This window comes from Mustela erminea, chromosome 7 (assembly GCF_009829155.1).
Source record: "Mustela erminea isolate mMusErm1 chromosome 7, mMusErm1.Pri, whole genome shotgun sequence".
Classification (NCBI taxonomy): domain Eukaryota; kingdom Metazoa; phylum Chordata; class Mammalia; order Carnivora; family Mustelidae; genus Mustela; species Mustela erminea.
In genome coordinates, this window is record NC_045620.1 from 28,747,445 (window position 1) to 28,768,225 (window position 20,781).

Here is a 20,781-nt window from a genome sequence, read left to right on the forward strand (position 1 = left end):
CAGGTGACAGGTCCGGGAGGAGACCCTCACGGAAGCAGGCTCCCAGAGCCGAGGGTGCTGCAGCAGGCAGGCGTGGAGCTCAACCTGGCCAGAAGGAGCGGGCTGGGGGCAGCCCAAGGCCGGGGTCTCCCCGCAGGAAGCAGGCAGAGCGCAGGAGACACGGAGAGGAGCTGGGGGAGCAGGGGCGGAGCTCCACAGAGAGGACCTGTGAGGGGAGGAGGAAGAGAGATGCGAGGGCTTCCCTCAAGGAGCAGAGAGCTCCCCCAAAGAAGGAAAAGGAGGTGCCAAGAAAGGAGGAGATGTGGAAGCGGCCAAAGAAACACAGGTATGTTGTGATTCTGGTTCCGGTGCATTTTTTGACTGGCACCCTCCTCTCCTTTGGCCCTTCACCCTGCCCTGATGAAGGGCTGAGGTCTTCTCCACTGGTAGAGGGGGGCTGTTTCTGTTCGTCCCTGCCTTGTCCACCGCCCTGCCTTCCCCATCTGGGGCAGAAATGGGATGAGGGTCTTGGTCATTCCAGGCAGATTGGCCCCTGGGCACTCTCAGAGCCAATGCCCCCTGTCTGGCAGGTGTGAGTGGAAGCACTGGCGGGGGTGGGGAGGGTGGGGGGGTGTGACATGGCAGCCAGGTGGGACAAGATCCCAAGTCTCCTGAATTTCAGCTGGTGACTCACCACAGCTCCGGAAGAGGCACTGAGAGAAACTAACAAAATTGGATGCAGCAGTCATCCTAGGACTTAAGCACGCCATCTCCCCAGTCTGGACCTGTGTCCTGGTGTGTGATGTGTGGCATTGATCTAGAGGACCGTCGGGGATTCCAACAGCCCTGAAACTTGGGATTTGGGGAGAGGGGGTATTTGTTTTGTTTCCTTTGTCTCATTAGCACTGGCACACGGGGGTCTGTGGACTAAGCCAGCTTATAGAATCAGCAAGTCAGGATTTGGTCCATTCTTTGCTATAAATTTTGATGGAACATCAACTTCTGTCTTCCCTCTTTGACATTACTCACTTCTTGGGATGTTTTAAGAATCCATCTTGATAATGGCTGGGGAGGCTTTCGAAATAGTTGAAGGAATCTGGGTTATGGTGAAAATGGTGTTCCTTCCCACGGGGCTCTAGGCTCTTCCACCGAACCTCTCCGCCTTTACAGAGCGAACTGGGACCCTCAAAAGAGCCCACTGATTTCTTGTCACCATGCCAGCCATTCCTGGCTTGATTGGGGCTTTTTTCTACTGTCTAATGGTCTTTGGACATCAGCTAAAGGGGTAAAGGTGCCCTTAGCAATTGAAAGAGAATTTAAAGCACGCAGATTGGGCCCTGGAGTGTTCTGAATTTTACAGGGAGGCTGCCCTCCCCCTACCCAGAAACAGACCCCCAGTGTCTGGATGGCAGATGCAAAGTCAGGGGTACATTCTCAGCTAAGTGCTGCGACAGGTAGAGAGAGGTGGAAAAGGCTCAGTCCTGTTTCCCAGGTGCTGACAGTCTGGCAGGGGAGAGAGGCCTTGGGCAGCAGTCATCACAAGACAAGGCAGAAAGCAATATGATCTGAGAAAGGATTTAACGAACTGCCTTCCTGGGGGGTGCTGGGACATCAGGGTTCCTCCATGGAAAAGGTAAGCTTTTCGGCCGGTCATGGAAGCCCAGGTAACATTTGAACAAGCAATGACTGAAGCCCCCCTCCCCACCCCCAGGTTAAGGGAACCCCTGTGGAAAAACTCAAAGGCAGGTAATCATGGGGTGTGCCTGAGGTGTGACAAGACACTCCCATGCCCAAGTGTTCCCAGAAGTGAAGTGTCGGACCCCTCCTCCCACCTCTGTCCTCTTCTGAGCTCCTCAGAAATTAAGACTCATAGAGGCTCCTGTAAATTGTTCTCTAAGTCGAGCCCACATCCTGGTGTTTCCATGTATGAAACTTGCTAAGAAGCAGCTGGGGCATAGCCTTTTCCTGTGCCCTCCTCACCTCGGGGTGTGGGGGGGGGGGTGCTGCTGTCCCTCCCAGAGTCACCGTGTCTGCGAGTGAAGGACGGTGCAAGTGAGACGCACACACAAGAACTAGGATTTTGTGGCAGCTGAACACATCATCTTGTCTGTGAGATGCTGAGGCTGAGGCTCCTCACGTGGGGAGAAGGGTTCCTCACCTGGGGAGAAGGATTCCAGCTGGATGCTCCCTCCCCCTATGCTGTCCAGTACCATCCCTGTCAGCCTCGTGCTGAGCCCTTGAACTGTGGCCCACGCAGACCAAGACACTGAATTTCTAATTTCCTTTCATTCTAATTCAGTGTTATTACTACAGAATTAACACAAGAGTTAGTGGATTTACTTAACCCGGAGAGACAGCTATAGCTTTGAAATCAATTTAACTTTGAAATCAATTTAACTTTGAAATCAATTTAACTTTGAAGCCGGCGCATTTCAAATCTCTAAAAAATAAAAGGCAAACTGCTTTTGTCAATGCAGATGCAAATGTCAAAGGGAAATGGCATTTGGCTACTCGAGTCATTTGTTGGGAAACTTCTAAGTATGTCTGAAACAACCTGGGTATGTAAATCTACCTTTTCAACTACAAATATTATGAAATCCAGATATGGATGAAATATGTTCAAGGAAAATTTAATGTCTGAATTGATATATGCACAGTAGTTGTGGGATGAACACCAGATTTTGAAGACAGTACAAGAAGAATATAAAATTTCTCATTAATAATTTTTTATATTTGTTACATGTTAAAATAACAATTTTTGACATATTGGAGTCAATGAAATGTATTATTAAAGCTAGCTTGCCCATCTCCTTTTGCCATTTTTAAAAAAATTTTATTTATTTATTTGACAGAGAGAGAGATCACAAGTAGGCAGAGAGGCAGGCAGAGAGAGAGGGGGAAGCAGGCTCCCTGCTGAACAGAGAGCCTGATGTGGCGCTCGATTCCAGGACCCTGAGATCACCAACCTGGGCTAAAGGCAGAGGCTCAACCCACTGAGCCACCCAGGCACCCCTGCCATTTTTTTTTTTTTTTTTTTAGAGATTTTACTGATTTATTTGAGAGAGAGAGAGAGTGAGAAAGAGTAAGCATGAGCAGGGTGAGAGGCAGAGGGAGAAGCAGACTCCCTGTTGAGCAGGGAGCCCGATCAACAGGGGAACTGTTGAGGGGAGCTCAATCCCAGGACTCTGGGACCATGACCTGAGCCAAAGGCAGATGCTTAACGAATAAGCCCCCCAGGTGCCCCTTGCCATTTTAATATGGTTACTAGAAAATTTAAAATTACAACACGTGGCTCGGGTTACGTTTCTGTTGAGCAGCACTGTGCTCCAGTGTGGTGGGTGGGGAGGACTCAGAGAAATGGAGTCGGGGGAGGCCACCCCCCTGGTGTTTTGGGCTACAGGACAGAGCGCGGCCTCTTCTGATGGGCGGTGGGAGTCACTGAGGGCTTCTGTGCAGGCACAGGCCTCTGAGGGGTGATCAGCGCTGGGAAGGCCAGGGAACACAACCCACCTGCCTTGCCTGTGGGTTCCTCTCCGTTCCACAGAGCACCTGAAGACACTTGCCAACTTTTCACTCTCCCCTGCTCTGCCCCGGCTCTACCTTCCAGATCACCCTCCTTGGCCTCCCGGGCCTCTGGAGTGGAGTCTCTCTCAGAGGAGGAACTGGCCCGGATCCTGGAGCAGGTTGAAGACAAGAAGAAGCTCATCGCCACCATGCGGAACAAGCCCTGGCCCATGGCGAAAAAGCTCAGGGAGCTCAGGTGAGTGAGGGGTGGTCAACCGGGGCCTCTGGAAGTCCAGAGGGTGCAAGTCCTTCCCATGGGCCCCAAACCCAGCCGCAAGAGGACTTGACGGGAAGTGGGATTCACTCTCCCACTCTGCTTTGGTCCCTCCTCTCCCCAGCACAAGCACAGTGCCTGAGTGGGGTCTGTTAGAGCCCAGACAAACAGGAGTCGTTACTGCTAACAGAGGGCCTGCGGTTTGCCAGCACCAAGCAGGGTCTGGGGAGCGAGATGAGGATCATGGTGCTCTGGCCTAGAGCCAACCCTGCCACTCTGCCTGATGTCCCTTCTGTCCCGTGCCCCTTCACCTTCATGGCGAAGGTTCCTGCGCCTTCCTCACAACCCAACACAGACATGCCTTCCTTGGGGGACTCTCTGTGACCCTCCTCTGCCTCTGCAAGGTCAGAACTCCCTTCATGTTCCTGAGGCACCCAGAACCTTTCCATGTGTAGCACACTCCCACTTACGTATGGAGAGCAGGGACTGGGTCTGTCTCAGCTACTCCTGCAGCCTGAGGGCCTGACCCCGGGTCAAGCTCACCATCATGCTCCATGAATATTGTTCAGGCCTCCTCAGGCCCCAGCCCCCGACTCCTGTTTCCAGCTGGCCCTTCTCTGGCTTCCATACAAAGGCCAGCGCGCCATACATGTTATGAACCTCTTGTCTCATAAGGGTGAGAGTCACATTGCTTAACTTCTGGTTTTCTACTTAAAACAACAACAACAACAACAAAAACCCTATCCAACATTACCATTTCCCCCCACAAGTGCTCTCTTGGCTTTTCTGTTGCAGGGCTGGGCAACAGCCTTCCCTCTTTGTGAAGCCCTTTTCCCTGGCTCCTCTCACACATGCGTTTCCCAGTGGCTCAAGTCAAATGCCTCATCCTCTACTGGGTAGAACAATCTGGCAGCTGTATTTGGACACATTGGGATTCATGGTTTACCCCTCCGAGAGGCACCGCCCAGATGCTAGTTGCACAAACATGGGTCGGGCTTCTGGTGAACAGAGCTTACTCCATGCTAGCAAATGACCGCATTGTGTCCTACACAGTTGTGGGAAGAAAGGTGTCCCTGTGGTGCCCACCAGCCAGTGTGTCCCAACAGGACCTCTGTTGGAAGTGCTCTAAATCCATACTAATACTCCTGCCGCCAGCTACAGGTGGCCAGTAAGCTCTTAGAGAGTAGCAAGTGTGACTGAGACACGGATTTGGGGGTTTTATTTTAATTTATTTAAATTAAATCATCCCCTGTGGCTGGTAGCTACCGTTCTAGTGGCAGGGACAGCTCCCAGCGGTGGCTATCTTCCCACTCAGCCTCTTTTCCTGAGACTCTTCTCCCTAGTCCCTCGGGGCCAGGTTCTTCTTCCTGCAGGGGGGCACAGAACAGCCATCTGTCACCCTTACGGGACCTCACCCCCACTCAGGTGTCACCTGAACACATCTTTTATTAACAGTGGAAAAAGAGCAACCGAGGTGCTTATGGAAATGAGATCTCCAGGCAGCTGGAAGTCACGGGGCCTGGGAGATTTCCTGAGGGCTGTCTAGCTGCCTGGAGGAGAAGTGTGACATCTCCTCCAGCCAGAGGACAGAGCTCCTGCTCTTGGGATGGTTGACAAATGGCTAAAGCCTGGGAAGCCAAACAGGCTCATGTGTTTCTCCTTGGAGCAGGGATCTTCAGCCAATGCTGGCCTCCTTCCCTCTACCCTCTCCCAAGACTCCTTATCTCCAGCTCAAGTCCAAGCCCAGAGAGCCTCTGAGTCCCCAAGCAAGCTGGTGCCTCTGCCTCGATCTTTGCTTTCTGCCAGCCTGGCTGATTCCCACATATCCTACAGGACTGGGGCCAAGTGTCCCTTCTGCAGGGACACTCCCATCCTTTCTCAGCAGTAATGAAGAGTTCCTACCCAGTCTTGGATGCCAAAAGGAGCCAAATGAGGAGCATGGACTGCCATCTGGAAGAAACCAGACAGCACCCTTTCCTTTTCACCCACTGAAGCAGTGTCAGAGGATGCCTGCTAAAGCAAAAGATTTAAACAAGATCCAGAGTCTTATAATATCCAAAGTGTCCAGGCTTCACCTGAAAATCACTCATCATACCAAGAACTAGGATGATCTCAAGCTGAATGATAAAAGACAACTAAAGATGCTAACACAAAGATGACATAGATGCTACAATTATCTGGCAAAATTTTTAAAGAAACTGTCATAAAAGTGTTTCACTGAGCAATTACGAGGACATGAAACTAATGAAGAAGTAGAAAGTCTAAGAAAAGAAATAGAAGATGTAAAGAAAAACAACTAGAAATTTTAGAAGTAAAAAATAGAACAACTGAAATTTTTTAAAAAATGAATGAGTGGGCTCAACAGCAGAATGAAGAACACAAAGAATCAATGAAACTGAAGGTAGAACAAGAGAAATTACCCAATCTAAACAATACAGAGAAAATAATCGGGACGGGGGGGAATGAACAGAACCTCAGGGACATGTAGGACTGCAATAAATGTTGTAATATTAGTGTTTCTTCCATATCCCTTGCCCTGGATATGAGAGGGTCAGGAGGAGGAGTCCAAGAAAAGAGAAGAGAAGAGAAGAGAAGGGGCTGAAAAAAACCTTCAAAGAAATAATTACTAAAAATTTTCAAATTTGGCAAGACTTACAGACTCAAGAAAACGAAAGAAACCCTACATGGAATGAACCCAAAGTAATCCATGTCAAGACACATCATAGTCAAACTTCTTACCAGCAGTCAGAGAGAAACAATGCATTACCTATAGGGGAAAACAATTAGAATTAAAGTAAATTTCTTATCAGAAGCCTGTCCTCTGGAGGACAGAGGAAGGTTACACAATTTTTCAAGTGCTAAATAAAAGAATTCTCAGCCCAGAATTCTATAGCCAGCAAAAATATCCTTTAAGAAGAAGAAGAAATTGGGACACCTTACTTTGCTCAAGTTGTGAACTGAGGGTCCTGGGATCAAGCCCAGCATCAAGCCCCAGATTCAGTGGTGAATCTGCTTACCCCTCCACCCCTCCCCCTGCTCACATTCTCTCTTTGTCTCTCTCTCAAATAAATAAATAAAATGTTTTTTTAAAAAGTAAAAAGGAATCAAGACATCCTCAGATGAAGGAAACATAAAAGAATTTGTTACCAGCAAACCAACCCTTAAAGAATGGCTAAATTCTCTAAATAAAAAAGAAATGATAAAACAAAGACTCTTGGAACATCAGGAAGGAAGAACATGGTAAGAGCTAAAATATTGGAAACTGTCATAGATTTTCCTTCTCCCTGTGAGTATATAAAATTATATTTAACGGTTGAAGAAAAAATATAACAACATCTAATGTAGTTCTCAATGAATGTAGAGAAAATATCTAAGACAATTATAAATGAGAGGGTAAAGGGACATAAGGAACACACACACATTTTACATTACATATCACATTATATAGTAATATGTAGGAACAATTAGAGCAACTACTGAAAAGACCATACAAAGAGATAACACTGAAAAGCATCATAGATAAACCAAAATGGAATCCTAAAAAATGTTGAAGTAACTTGCAGGAAGAAGGATTAGAGAAATGAAAAACAGAAAGAATAAACAAATAAACAAAAGTAAAACAGTAGGTTTAAATCTTTTTTTAAGATTTTATTTATTTTATTTATTAATTTGACAGAGAGAAATGTATTATTAAAGCTAGCTTGCCCATCTCCTTTTGCCATTTTTAAAAAAATTTTATTTATTTATTTGACAGAGAGAGAGATCACAAGTAGGCAGAGAGGCAGGCAGAGAGAAAGGGGGAAGCAGGCTCCCTGCTGAGCAGAGAGCCCAATGCGGGGCTCGATCCCAGAACCCTGAGATCGTGACCTGAGCCAAAGGTAGAGGTTTAACCCACTGAGCCACCCATGTGCCCCATTTAGGTTTAAATCTTAACATATCAATAACTACATTAAATGTAAGTGGTCTAAATATACCAGTTAAAAGACAGACTGGCAGAGTAATTTTATTTTTTTTAAAGATATTATTTATTTATTTGACAGGGCGAGATCACAAGTAGGCAGAGAGGCAGGCAGAGAGAGAGGGGGGAAGCAGGCTCCCTGCTGAGCAGAGAGCCTGATGTGGGGCTCGATTCCAGGATGCTGGGATCATGACCTGAGCTAAAGACAGAGGCTTTAACCACTGAGCCACCCTGGCAGAGTAATTTTAAAAATGACTTAACTGCATATGGTCTGTAAGAAACTCTATTTTTTTTAAGATTTTATTTATTTATCTGACAGAGATAGACACAGGTAGAGAGGGAACACAAGCAGGGGAAATGGGAGAGGGAGAAGCAGGTTCCCCACTGAGGAGGGAGCCTGACGCAGGACTGGATTCCAGGACCCTGGGATCATGACCTGAGTTGAAGGCAGACACCTAACCAACTGAACCACCCAGGCACCCCAAGAAATTCACTTTAAATATGATGATATATATAGGTTGAGAGTATAAAGATGACCAAAAAATATATGCCATGCAAACGTTAACCAAAATAAAGTAGTAGATGAGGCAGTGTAAATATCAAATAAAGTCAACTTCAGAGTAAAGGAAATTAACAGGGACATAAAGGAATATTATAGAGTGATAAAAGTGTCAATCCATTAAGACAAAGACATAGCAAACCTAAATGTGGGGGAGCACCAAGTGGTTTGGGTTCTGCAGTGTAGTATCTAGGGATGTGTAAACTTAGCAGTTTAAAATAGTAATGAACATTTACTGCCTTGTATGGGCCAGAAGTTCAGGAGCAGCTTAACTGGGCAGTTCCATCTTGGAGTCTCTCACAAGGTTGGGTCAGGATGTTGGACAGGACTGCTGTCATCTGAAGGCTTGACCGGGGCTGGTAGTTGTTAGAAATAGGCCTCAGTTTCTCTCCATAGGCTGCTTGAATTTCCTCATGACATGGAAGCTGGCTTCCCTCAGAAGAAGAGGAAGTCACAATTACCCTTTATTGTCCTAGTCTCATAAGTCATAAATAGTCACTTCTACCACTTTCTGTTCATTGGAGACAAGTCACTATGTCTGGACCACATTCAAGGGGAGGAGAATTTGGTTCTCCATTTTTATTTATTTATGTATTTATTTATTTTAAGATTTTATTTATTTATTTGAGAGAAAGAGAGTGCAAGGGGGGAGCAGAGGGAGAAGGACAAGCAGAATCCAAACTGAGTGAGAAGCCTGATACGGGGCTCAGCCCCATGACCCAGAGACCATGACCTGAGCCAAAATCAAGAGTTGGACATTTAACCAACTGAGAGCCCCAGGAACCCCCAGTTCTCCATTTTAAAGGGAAGAATAACAATTTGCTACCATATTTTATACCACCATCCATGGAAGCCAGGCATTCTTGGTTAACCTCCACTGCCCTTGGACACAGATCCTCACCTGGCCCATCCAAATTTCTACTTAGCACGAGTTCAGCATTTATTGATTCTTGTCTCCACAACTAAAAATGGAAATTGCCTGGGGACAAAGGGAGGCCCCAAACCAGCATGGCCCAGACCACCTTCAACCTCTGGCCACCCCCAGCCCCTAGCCATCTCCTTTTGGCCATCAGGGCTTCCCTCCTACTTCCTTGAGATCCATGCCCCTAAATTCTTCCTCAAAACAACAGCTCCCTCCTCTCTTTGCCTTTTCACTGCATTTACCACATACCATCTGGTCTGAGGAAAAAAGGGAGACAAGTTTGCAGAAGTTCCCTCTTCAAAGGACACTTGGTGACAAGGAAGGGACAGAAGTAAGATTTACAACAATCGAGAAGAACAGGGCAGGAGCCTATGTTTCTATAAACCAAATCCTCTCTGGTAAGGAAGAACGGGACAGTCTGGATTATAGGTAACGTGTTTAAAAAGGAGTTTTTCTGCAAAAAGTTAGTTGTTACTATTTATGTATTTTCACTATATCCAGAAAAGCTCACTGTGTCCACCAAAATTCTTAAACCAGGTGGGCTCTTCATAGTGAACAATCCCTGGAGTTTGCACCCACTGCCGGGCATGGCCTTCTGATCTCCTGAGCACTGTCCGGGGGTCTAGACACAGAGTCTGGATCTCAAGAAGAAAAGTATTTGCTGCTGGGCCCAACAGCTCAGGAACATGAGCTGGCTCTTACTTTGGGAAATTTCACTTGAAGTCCCCAAATCTTAAAAGCTGGCACATTTAAGGATTTATTTATTTATTCTAGAGCGAGATACTGCGGAGAAGGGCAGAGGAAGAAAATCTCCAAGCAGACTCCCCACTGAGCACGGAGTCCAACCAGTTGGGGCTTGATCCTATGGCCCACGAGATCATAACTTGAGCCCAAGCCGAGAGTCGGAAGCTCGACTGATGGAGCCACCCAGGCACCCCAAAAGCTGGTGCATTTAAACTCACAAACTCCAAGTGCTTAGGAGCCTCTGCTCACTTGTCAAATACAGGAAGAGAACAAAAATACAAATTTCATGAAAACATGTTTTTGTGTTGTGCCTAGTTGGTAGCCACAGATAGCTAACTGCCAGTACATGTCCTGCCTGGGGGAAAACAAGGAGCTGATCCCATTAAGGATCCTTAATCCCCTACAGACCAGCTTTTGACCCTGGGGCTCGGAAGCTAGACAGTCAGCCTCATCAATATGGAGACATCGGAATAAAACCAGCTTCAGGATTAACCTGAGGTTAGAATGTGACTTTGACTTTGATCTGCCTGCAGTTGCTCTTTGGAGGTGGGATAGGGATTGTGTAGCATACAGCGAGGGCTGTAGCAATAGCCGCCAAACACACAGCTCCACGACGCCTTCCCCCACAGCCCCAGAGCCACCCTGAAATGGACTTCATTTCTCATCCATTTGTGGTGCTCTATCCAGGGGCTGATGAAAAACTGGCTTTCTGCGGTCTGCGAAGGAGGGGGTCTGATTTGCAGCATTTGCTGATTTCCACCGTCGGAATACTCCCGGTGGCTAATTTCAAGCTACCAACAGTTTAACAGCCAGGTGGCCAAGTTCCTGAATATTTAACATCGGGTTCTCAGGAGCCATTCTCACTGGCCCCAGCACACCCCCCAGAATACCTAATAGACAAACTGATGCATGTTGTTTTCATCCAACCTTCCTGGGTTATGCAGTCCCTCATTCAACATTCATGCAGTCCACAAATGTCTCCTGAATGCCGTATTCATTCTCCTTTTCTTTACTGAAGTATAATTGACATACAATATTATATTCATTTCAGGTGTGCAACAGCATGATTCGAGGTATGCATACACCACGCAACGCTCACCACTATAAGCCTAGCTACCATCTGTCACCATACAATGTTATTAGTATTATTGGCTATCATCCCTAGGCTGTACTTTGCCTCCCCATGACTTAGTTATTTTGTAACTGGAACTTTTTAAAATTTAATTTTTTTTTCAGTGTTCCAAGATTCATTGTTTATGCATCACACCCAGTGCTCCATGCAATACATGCCCCCCTTAATACTCACCACCAGACTCACCCAACCCCCACCTCCTCCCCTCTCAAACCCTCAGTTTGTTTCTCAGAGTCCACAGTCTCTCATGCTTCGTCTCCCCCTCTGATTTCCCCCAACTCACTTTTCCTTTCCTTCTCCTAATGTCCTCCACATTATTCCCTATGCTCCACAAGTAAGTGAAACCATATGATAATTGACTTTCTCTGCTTGACTTAATTCACTCAGCATAATCTCCTCTAGTCCTGTCGATTATAACTGGAATTTTTTACCCTTTCATCTCCTTCCCCTGTTTTGCCATGTCTGTTTCTGTTGCTGCTACAACACACTGCCACAGTGCAACTGTTTGAGCTGCTACTCCCCTATCTACCAGCTCACAGCGCTGCTGGCCACAAGTCCAGCAGGACACGGCTGCATTCTCTCTCTGCACAGGGTCTCACCTGGCTAAAATCAAGGTATTAGCAGGGCTGAAGTTCCCATGTGGGGCTAGAGGTCTTCTTCCAAGCTTGCTGGGTTTGGGCAGAAATCTATTCCTTCTCTTGCTTACCGTGTGGCTTCCTCTCCAGGGGTCCCAGCAACAGAGGGTGGAGAATTCTCTTGCTTCTAATTTCTCTGACTTTTCCTTTTGCTACATCTCTCTCTCTGACTCTCTGCCTTCTTCTCTGTTTAGGGGCTCATGTGATTCTTCTGGGCCCTTCCCAAGAATCCAGGATAATATATTTTAAATTCCAGAATTTTAATTATGTCTGCCAAGTCCCTTTTGCCATTCATGGGCATGCCACCAGGGGGCTACCCTACCCTCATGGGGGCCCAAATTCTGCCTATGGGTGCCTACCATGTACTAAGCACTCATCTTAGTATTTGGGAAACTTCAGTGAATGAAACAGACAGAGAGTCCTGCCTTCACAGAGCTTACATTCTAACTAGGAGTATAAAAACCCTTCAGATTTCTTTTGGTTTGGTATTAATTGCAGTTCTGCCTCTACCCACGCCTCCTTTTTTTTTTTTTTTTTTTTCCTAACCAGGGAGGCCCAAGACTTTGTGGAGAAGTATGAAGGAGCCTTGGGAAAGGGGAAAGGCAAGCAAATCTACGCCTGTAAGATGCTGGTCGCTAAGGTGGGTGGCACAGAGACAGCCAAACCCTCGGAAGTGTTTGCTCAGCCTCTGAACCTGGGTGACCATCACAGGCCCTTGCCCACCCTCTTCATTTCTGTCTAGTTCCCCCAGAATCCTCCCACTGAGAGGTCCGGCTGACTAGCCGATTTGTCCAGGAATGGAGACTGTTTGTTGTCAGTTTCTCTACATTTATCTGTAAGGGCTTCGGTGTATCTGAGATTCATTTCCTCTCCAGTGAAGAACTATAAACTCACAAAACGGATGAGGTGAAAGGACTGAGATCTTATTTCCCAAGCCCCAAATCCGGACACACTGTTTGATGCCCACAGCCCCGAGGGACTGTCAGATGGTGGCCAAGTGATCAGCTAACTGGCAGGCTGTCCCCAGGGGCCTCCCTTGGCAATGTTCATTACCCGACTTGGCCCTCAGCCTTGCAAGTCTATATTCTGTACTGATATTATCAGCACCCGACAGGGGATCCATCCCTCGGGGTTGGGGGGATCACATTAATAAAGCTTCTGAGACTGATAGGTAAAACCAGGTGCTGGATTATTAATTTACAAGAAAAAATAACCATGAGAGAACTTGAAATATGAAGAATTCACATCAGCAGTGCCTTTTTTTTTTTGATAATAGAGTTACTTTATGTGGGTAGCTAACCATAATCTTAATTTCAATCTTTTAACTTGCAACCACAAATCATTACCATAGAAATCAAAATACTCACAGCCCAGGTGATGGGCAGTTTTCCTTATAGACAGACTTAAATAGAAAGCCAATAACCCACCAAAGATGAATTTTGAGCGTGGAATCAGAGCTAGGGAAGGTAGGTAAAGCAGTGGAGCTAGAATGCCCAATGCTAGTCTCCATACCCCTTCCTGTTGTAGGGAGTGCTTTGCCATTGTTATCAACCAGGCTTCTGCTTACACACTCCTCTTCTCTATTGCGCCTGTGACCACCGTCCTTTTCGACAGGTGCTTCCTTCCTTGTATAGCAATCATCCCATCAGGATACATTCAAAGCCTACAGGTCTGGAAATGCATCTGATCCCTTCAGATGAATGTTCCTTTTGAGCCTTTAGTGACTTACATGGGAAACCCCACTTCCTTTACAAACAAGTCTTTAGGGAGCCTTTATTATAATAGAAACTGATCCTAGGGTCTTCTCCCCACTACTTCTTTGTCTGCTGTTTTCTATGAGTTTTTTTTTTTTTAATTCCAAATAGATGTATTTTCAGGGAGTACGGTTGTTGGAAGAGCAACCCCCTTGAGAGCTGACAAATTCTCACCCAGTCAGCAGACAGACAGCTACTCAGGTTTCCAGCTGGTACCAACTCTGAATGTTGGTGCTGAGAACAGATCTTGGAAAGAAGCAAAACACCTAACTTCTTTCAGAAAAACAGAAACAAGAACCAAAAAAAACAGGCCGTTGTTTTCACCAGGAGAAGAATGGAAGCCACGGGTGGAGGTCCTACCAATTCCAGCACCACAAAGGTTGAACAAAGTTCTTATCAGATTTATGCACTTGGCTGTCTGCCAAATGTGGACGTAAGCCTTGTGAGATTTTTCCCTCCTTTGAATGTTTAAGAATTAAAAAGAAAAAAAAAAAAGTTGCGCCAGAGGTTGCTAACCCAATTTGATCCCCTAAACCAGAAGTATATACAGAATTCCTAAGTTCACATATACACTGTCCAAACATGAAATTTTATCAGCAAATACAAGGCACTGTGCCGGGATGGCTTCTCTCTCGCCCCACTCTTGACTTTCATGTTGACGTGTCAGCATCAACATGTCCCTGCAGTGTGTTCCTCCAGGCCCCAAGGCAGGATGTTAATGTACTGAGTGTATTACCTGTTTAATTTCAGAAGTGGGTCAAGTTTAAGAGAGACTTCCATAACTTCAAGACTCAATGTATACCCTGGGAAATGAAGATCAAGGACATTGAAAGTGAGTATTTTGGTGTAACTGTGTTGAGCTGGGTTCCTAACGAGTTTTCCAAGGGCTTGGATTGTGTTCTTGACCAGCTGATCAGGTTATTCCACAGGACCGTGGTCTTAGAAAACAGGATGGCCTTTGAGCAAGTCAGACCCAGATTTAAATCCCGTTTCTTCATTTTCTTATTGCAGGAGCGCAGGTAAATGGGTTAGCCCGTCAGAGCCCCCAGGTTATTTATCTGGAACATCCGTTCCGCAGACCGACATGAAAACAGAATCCATCACACACATGAAGAGCTCGGTCATGCTATCTTCCTCCTTCCACAACATTTAAACCCTGCTGCCTTTCCTTATGCCAGGTCACTTTGGTTCCTCTGTGGCATCATATTTCATCTTTCTCCGATGGATGTATGGAGTTAACCTCGTCCTTTTTGGCTTAATATTTGGTCTAGTTATCATCCCAGAGGTAAGACAAGAGCTTCCTAGATCTCTAGAGAGTGTGGAGGCTTATCATGACCACCATCCTCATTTATATTAATCAAATACTCTCCGTTTTACAAAAAATGAGTCATTCATTTTAAGTTCTCTACTCCCATCCATTGCCCAGATAGCTTAGGACAAAAAACGGAACCAAAATACTTGTGTTCCTTTTTTTTTTTTTTCCAGAGTGTTCAGCTTTATTGAGGGCATGGGATGTCTACAGATAAGGTCTGGAATCAGCCTGGAAGGGCAGTGACCCGATGGGCAGCCAGGGAAGGCATTTCCATGACTTGGGTTTTCTCGAAAGTGTGACTCTCAGCTCCACCCCACCCAATGCCTTTGAGTCCAAACATGGCGTCATAAGAGGGATGATTGTAATAGGGCTTGCCTTCATGCTCAGCAAGGCCCCCTGACATCAGCATCTTTCCACATTTCTCACACATCATCCCCCAAGGCTGATGCCAGTCCTTCCCCAGAGAGCTCACCTGCTCAGCTGGCCCAGTGGCCCACCCAGAGTCTCAGTGGGTCCTTGTGCCCCATGGGTGGGGAGGGGCACCTCCAGTCCTCTAGGCCAATCCAACCAAACAAATGAGGGTTGGGTTCAAGATACTTGTGTTTCTAAATTAAGACATGGACCCTACGTTTTTCTGTCTTTTGTTTTACTTTAAGATTAGTTGAGAATTAACATCTTAGTAAGGTTTTTTCTTTACCCTGAAAAAAAAAGAGAGAGAGAGAATGCATTGTGTCATAAGTTACTTAAAAAAAAAAAACCCTGCATTTAAATTTTATTCCTCACTATTCTCCCAGATATAATCTTATACAGATGTATGTGCATACCTACTTATAGATGAGTAACTGAGAGACAGGAAAGGAATAAGCAACTTGTGCGAAGTCACACAGTAAGTTTGTAGTAAATGAGATCCAGGTCTCCAGAGTGTTGGCCTGGGATCTTTTCCAAGGGAAATCTGACAAATTAGAAGACTTCTGGGCAGAACACTGTCAAGCATTACAGGACCAAAATACAACTGAATACACAGGAGGCTATGTTCTTGGAAGGGAAAACTTAATATTGTAAAATAAAAAAGTCAATCCCTCCTAAATCAATATGTAAACTTCATACAATTCTGATTGTTTTAGAATTAAGGATGCAAATACAGGCATATACATTAGGTTATTAATAACATAACCATGTACACGTGAAGAACTGGCAATATTCTAATATCCAACAACAGGTGATTTGTTAAGTAAATTTATAGTAGATAGATGGGATTAAATATTCTGAAGTCATTTTATTTAGAGACATACCATATATTATAGAGAATTGGTCATAAAATAATATTAAGCTAAATAACCAGACTAAAATATAGATAAAACTCAGAAACAGCCGTAAGGAAATCTATGATTATCTAACAATCATTATCTTTGGGATATGGTGGTGATAGGGACTTTTTTAAAGATGTATTTATTATCAGGGCACCTGGATAGCTCAGTGGGTTAAGCCTCTACCTTCAACTCGGGTCCCAATCTCAGGGTCCTGGGATCGAGCCCCTCATCGTGCTCTCTGCTCAGCAAGGGGCCCGCTTCCCCCCCGTCTCTCTGCCTACTTGTGATCTCTCTCTCTGTCAAATAAATAAATAAAATCTTTTTAAAAATGTATTTATTATTTATTTATTTGAGAGCGAGCAAGCACAAGCAGGAGGGGACAGAGAGAAAGGGAGAGAGAGAATCTCAAGCAGACTCCATGATGAACGCAGAGCTGGATTTGGGGCTCTATCTCAGGACCCTGAGATCATGACCTGAACCAAGACCAAGAGTAAGATGTTTAAGTGACTAAGCCACCCAGGCGCTCCAGTGATGGGGAATTTTTTAAAATGCTCTTCTGTACTTTTTCACATTTTCTACAATGAGTATGTGATAGTTCTACACCAGGAAAGGGATTAATATTCTCTAAAGAAGAAAGTGGGGTGTGTCCTACTCTGAGAAGGGAGATATTTAACCCAGTATATTAATGTCTCCATGTGTTTGTATTTTCTCCACTCATCATGCTGTCATTCTGTCCCTACACAAGGTACTGATGGGCGTGCCCTATGGCAGCATTCCCAGGAAGACAGTGCCTCGGGCTGAGGAAGAAAAAGCCATGGATTTTTCTGTCCTTTGGGATTTTGAGGTACCAACACTAACATGCCAATGCCCTTCTACTATGTGATTGTAAGACCTAAAGTTTGCATGGCTAAGTGTGAAATAATGCGTTTAGTCATTGGAAAACCAGTGCTTAACTCAAATGAGATCTCCACTATACAAATGAGCTAGCCAACCCTGTCCTCCTAAGATCCTTTCATAGGTCCTTCCTGCAGCCACACACCGCTCCTCTCTCTCTCTGCCAGATCCATGTACGCGATCCTACAGGACAGATTTCTCTTCCCATACCCACAGGAAGACTCCAGGGCTATCACCAGCTCGGCTGTTCCCAAGCTTCACATGGCATCCTCAAATTCAACATCTATCCAGCCAAACCCACATTGCGTTTTCCCATCTCCTTTATTGGAACCACCATTCACCCAGTCGTTCAAGTGTGAGACCTGAAAGTCATCCTACACTTTTCCCTTTTCCTCACTACCACCTCCCCCCCACCACACACAACAAGCCAACCACTAACTCTATCTTAATTCAGTCCCCCTTTCTCTATGCCTCTTACCTCTTCTTTGGATAATGTCCACACCATACCAGGACCATGTCAAGAATCTTCTACCTCTGCTTCCTGCTTTGACTTGGCTCCTGAAATCTCCATTTGCTCTGCTGTCAGAGTGATCTTTTTGAAAGGCAAACCTGACCCTGTCACTCCCCTACCTTGGATATCCATTTATTCCCATTCCTAAAGGGAATAAAATCCAATGTTTTACATCAGGTTTATAAAAGAACTGTTCACCACTTGGCTGATCCTCCCTTTCCAGCTCCATTTCTGTCTCAGAACTCATACTTTAATTTCCAATTTTTATCAAGTTTGGGGGAAGTCCCTGAACACATCACATACTAGTGCCTCCTACTTTTGCTCAGGACATGGCCTGGAATACCCCTTCCTCCTTTTGAGTCTCCTCACCTCTATGCCTTTGTGGAGCTCTGTCTGCAACTCCAAAGAGTTCCTAAGGCTGGGAGGTTCAGGCAACAGGTCATCGCTGCTGCTTCATTCTCGTAGTCAGGTTCAAGTTCAGGTCAGGTTCATACTTCTCAGGTACGTGTGGTAGTGTGTTGGAGTATTTTTCCAAGCCATTCAGAATAAGGGTGTTCCAAACAACTACTACATTTCTATAGTACTAAGTATTATATACTACTACTACTGTATACTACCACTAAGGATTTCCTTTATTCTTTATTTCACTCAAGGACCCCTAAGGAAACATACTAGCTGCCCAAAACAAACTGAATTTGTTCAACAATAATCCTCCATTTTGTTGTTGCTGTTGTTGTTGTTACCAATGGTAAAAATTTCTTTTTTTTTTTTTTAATGTGTTTTTAAAAAAATAATCTCTACACCCAGCATTGGGCTCAAACTCACAACCCCAAGATCAAGAGTTGTGTGCCCCACCTACTGAGCCAGCCAGGTGGCCCTTAAATTATATTTTTCAAGCTAAAATTAACGCTTTGGAAAACTTATATCCATCACCATCACAGTGGCAGTTTCTCAATGGTTAGATGCTTTTCCGATGAGATCAATGAAGATATTAACACGTGATTTTTTACATGTGTACAAAGTGCCTCAACATTTGGCAGATTTTTATAACTCAGGGAACCATTATTTTCCACTTGACCAATCCATGATCTTACGGAATTATGTGTGGGTAAAAGATCCCACATCTTGATAGTACAAGATAGAGCAATTAAGCTTTAAAAACTTCAAATCTTGAGATAATTTTAGACTTACAGAAGAGTTGCCTAAATAGTACAGAGATTCCCCCACACACAAAAAATAGTATAGAGTTCTCGTATACCCTTCACCTGGCTTCACTTTATGATAATGTCTTATCTACCCATAGAACAATTTTCAAAACTAAGAAATTAACCCTGGTACAATATTATTAACTAAAGTGTAGAATTGATTTGGATTTCATCAAGTTTTTCACTAATATTCCTTTTCTATTCCAGGACCAAATTCAAAATCACACATTGTATTTGTCCTATCTCCTTAGTCTCCTCCAAATCTGTGACAATTCTCTTTCAGTGCCCTTGACACTTTTGAGGAGAACTGGTCAGTTGTTTTGGAAAATGTCCCTCAATTTGGGTTTATTTGATGTTCCCTCATGATTGTAGTGAGATCATACATTATTGGGAAGGTTGCCACAGAGGTAATGTGCCCTTCTCAGGGTGGCAAATTGGGGTTATACTATGTTGATACATGTTATGATGGGCAACATTGTGACCACTTGGGTAAAGTCGTGTCTGTCAGGATTCCCTATGGCAAAGTTAATATTTTTCTCCTTTCAATTACTCAGTATTTTGGGGATTGCGATGGAGTTTAATGTAACAAGATATGAAAAGCTTAATATGTGATTCAGGTTCCACATTACAACTAATATTTAAGTGATGACTATTTATTTATTGAGTTTAGGTATCATATCAAAGAAGAAACAACCTTAAGTACATGAAAAGATTGTTAAGATTTGCCTTCCCTTTCCAAATACATACCTGTGTGAGGCCAGAATAATCTCGTTTAACTTCAGCAAAGACATACAAGAAATGCTAAAATTCCAAGCTAGTATCACACCTGAAAAGTGTACTGATTATACCTAAAGCCAATTATACCTAAAAGCCAAAACAAAACAAAACTTGAGGTTTAGATTAGACTGTAAGTCCTGTAAAGGTATGGTTTTCTTTTTAAGTTTCATACTGAGAAAGTTCACAGACTCCAGCCTACTTCCAGAGTGTGACATTAAGACCCTGGAAATGTGAGGGGAAAGAATTTGGAGCTCTTCTTGCATGCATGCGCACAGGCACACACACACACACATTGTATCCGCAATGTTAGCAGAGCTGTCCTCCTTGTTTTGTATCTGTATGCATTCTGGGTAATCGAGAACAAAGAGAATGAAGGGGAGACGCAGAGACATCGATAGACTCTGGAGAAACTGGGGGAATTTGAAGGAAGAGTAAGGATGCCCAGAATTCCTCCTTTCACCCCTCAGATTCCCATTAAACCCTAAGAAAGAAATCCCAGTAGAATGAAAGTGTCTGGAGACCATCTGCGCTAAGCTTACAAACCCAGAACATTTGGACCTATCCCACAGGGTTACATCAAGTATTCTGCTCTCTTCTACGGCTACTACAACAACCAGAGGACTATTGGGTGGCTGAGGTACAGGTTGCCCATGGCATACTTTATGGTGGGGGTCAGCGTGTTCGGCTATAGCCTGATGATTGTCATTAGATCGTAAGTATGACTGTCTCTTTTACAGGCTTTTCATTTTCTTCACACAAACAACCCACTCCCATGGCCACTCTGTGCCTCCTTACCTTCTTATGGGGATTTAGAAAGAAAACAAGGAGACATATAAAGCAGATATGGATTGTCATATGTGATATAAAAGATATAAACGGTAATAAGGGAAGTTTTCAGAAAAGGGGTAAAACACCTTTACATGATGCTGAGAATGGCCAGTCACCTTGAAAGTCTGGGGCACAGCATTTTACACAAAGGAAGAGCATGTGCAAAGACCCTGAGGCAGCAAATATCTTAGTAAGTCCCAAAACCTGTCAAAAGGCCAGTGTTGTTTGAGAGAGAGCATGTAACTGGTAAGGTAAGGCTGGAGAAGTCTTCAAGTCTGTTTTCACTTAACCCAGAGGTCAGCTTCCTCAGAAAAACTATTCTGCTCCTCTGTAACTCTAGCTTGCATGTGAGTACTGAGCTCCACATTTGTAAAGATATCAATAAAAAACGTGAAGGAACAAATGTGATGTGATTAACCATGGTGTCCTCTCTGGCCCCAACTCTATCTGTCTCTGTGGTCAGAAATGACTTTTTTGTTTTAA

The 20,781-nt window shown here is 44.7% G+C and overlaps 1 protein-coding gene across 1 annotated transcript in view; it reads left to right on the forward strand.

Annotated features, from left to right (window-relative positions):
• Nucleotides 1-284: 284 nt before the first annotated feature.
• The window catches only part of TMC2 (transmembrane channel like 2), a 50,527-nt gene continuing 30,030 nt past the window's right edge, over nt 285-20,781 (forward strand). The window contains exons 1-7 of the mRNA XM_032353745.1: nt 285-325; nt 3,587-3,739; nt 12,257-12,347; nt 14,212-14,293; nt 14,640-14,746; nt 16,829-16,927; nt 20,040-20,182. Of these exons, the coding sequence (XP_032209636.1) occupies nt 300-325; nt 3,587-3,739; nt 12,257-12,347; nt 14,212-14,293; nt 14,640-14,746; nt 16,829-16,927; nt 20,040-20,182 (701 nt within the window). The 5' untranslated portion in view covers nt 285-299. The remainder of the gene's footprint in view (nt 326-3,586; nt 3,740-12,256; nt 12,348-14,211; nt 14,294-14,639; nt 14,747-16,828; nt 16,928-20,039; nt 20,183-20,781) is intronic.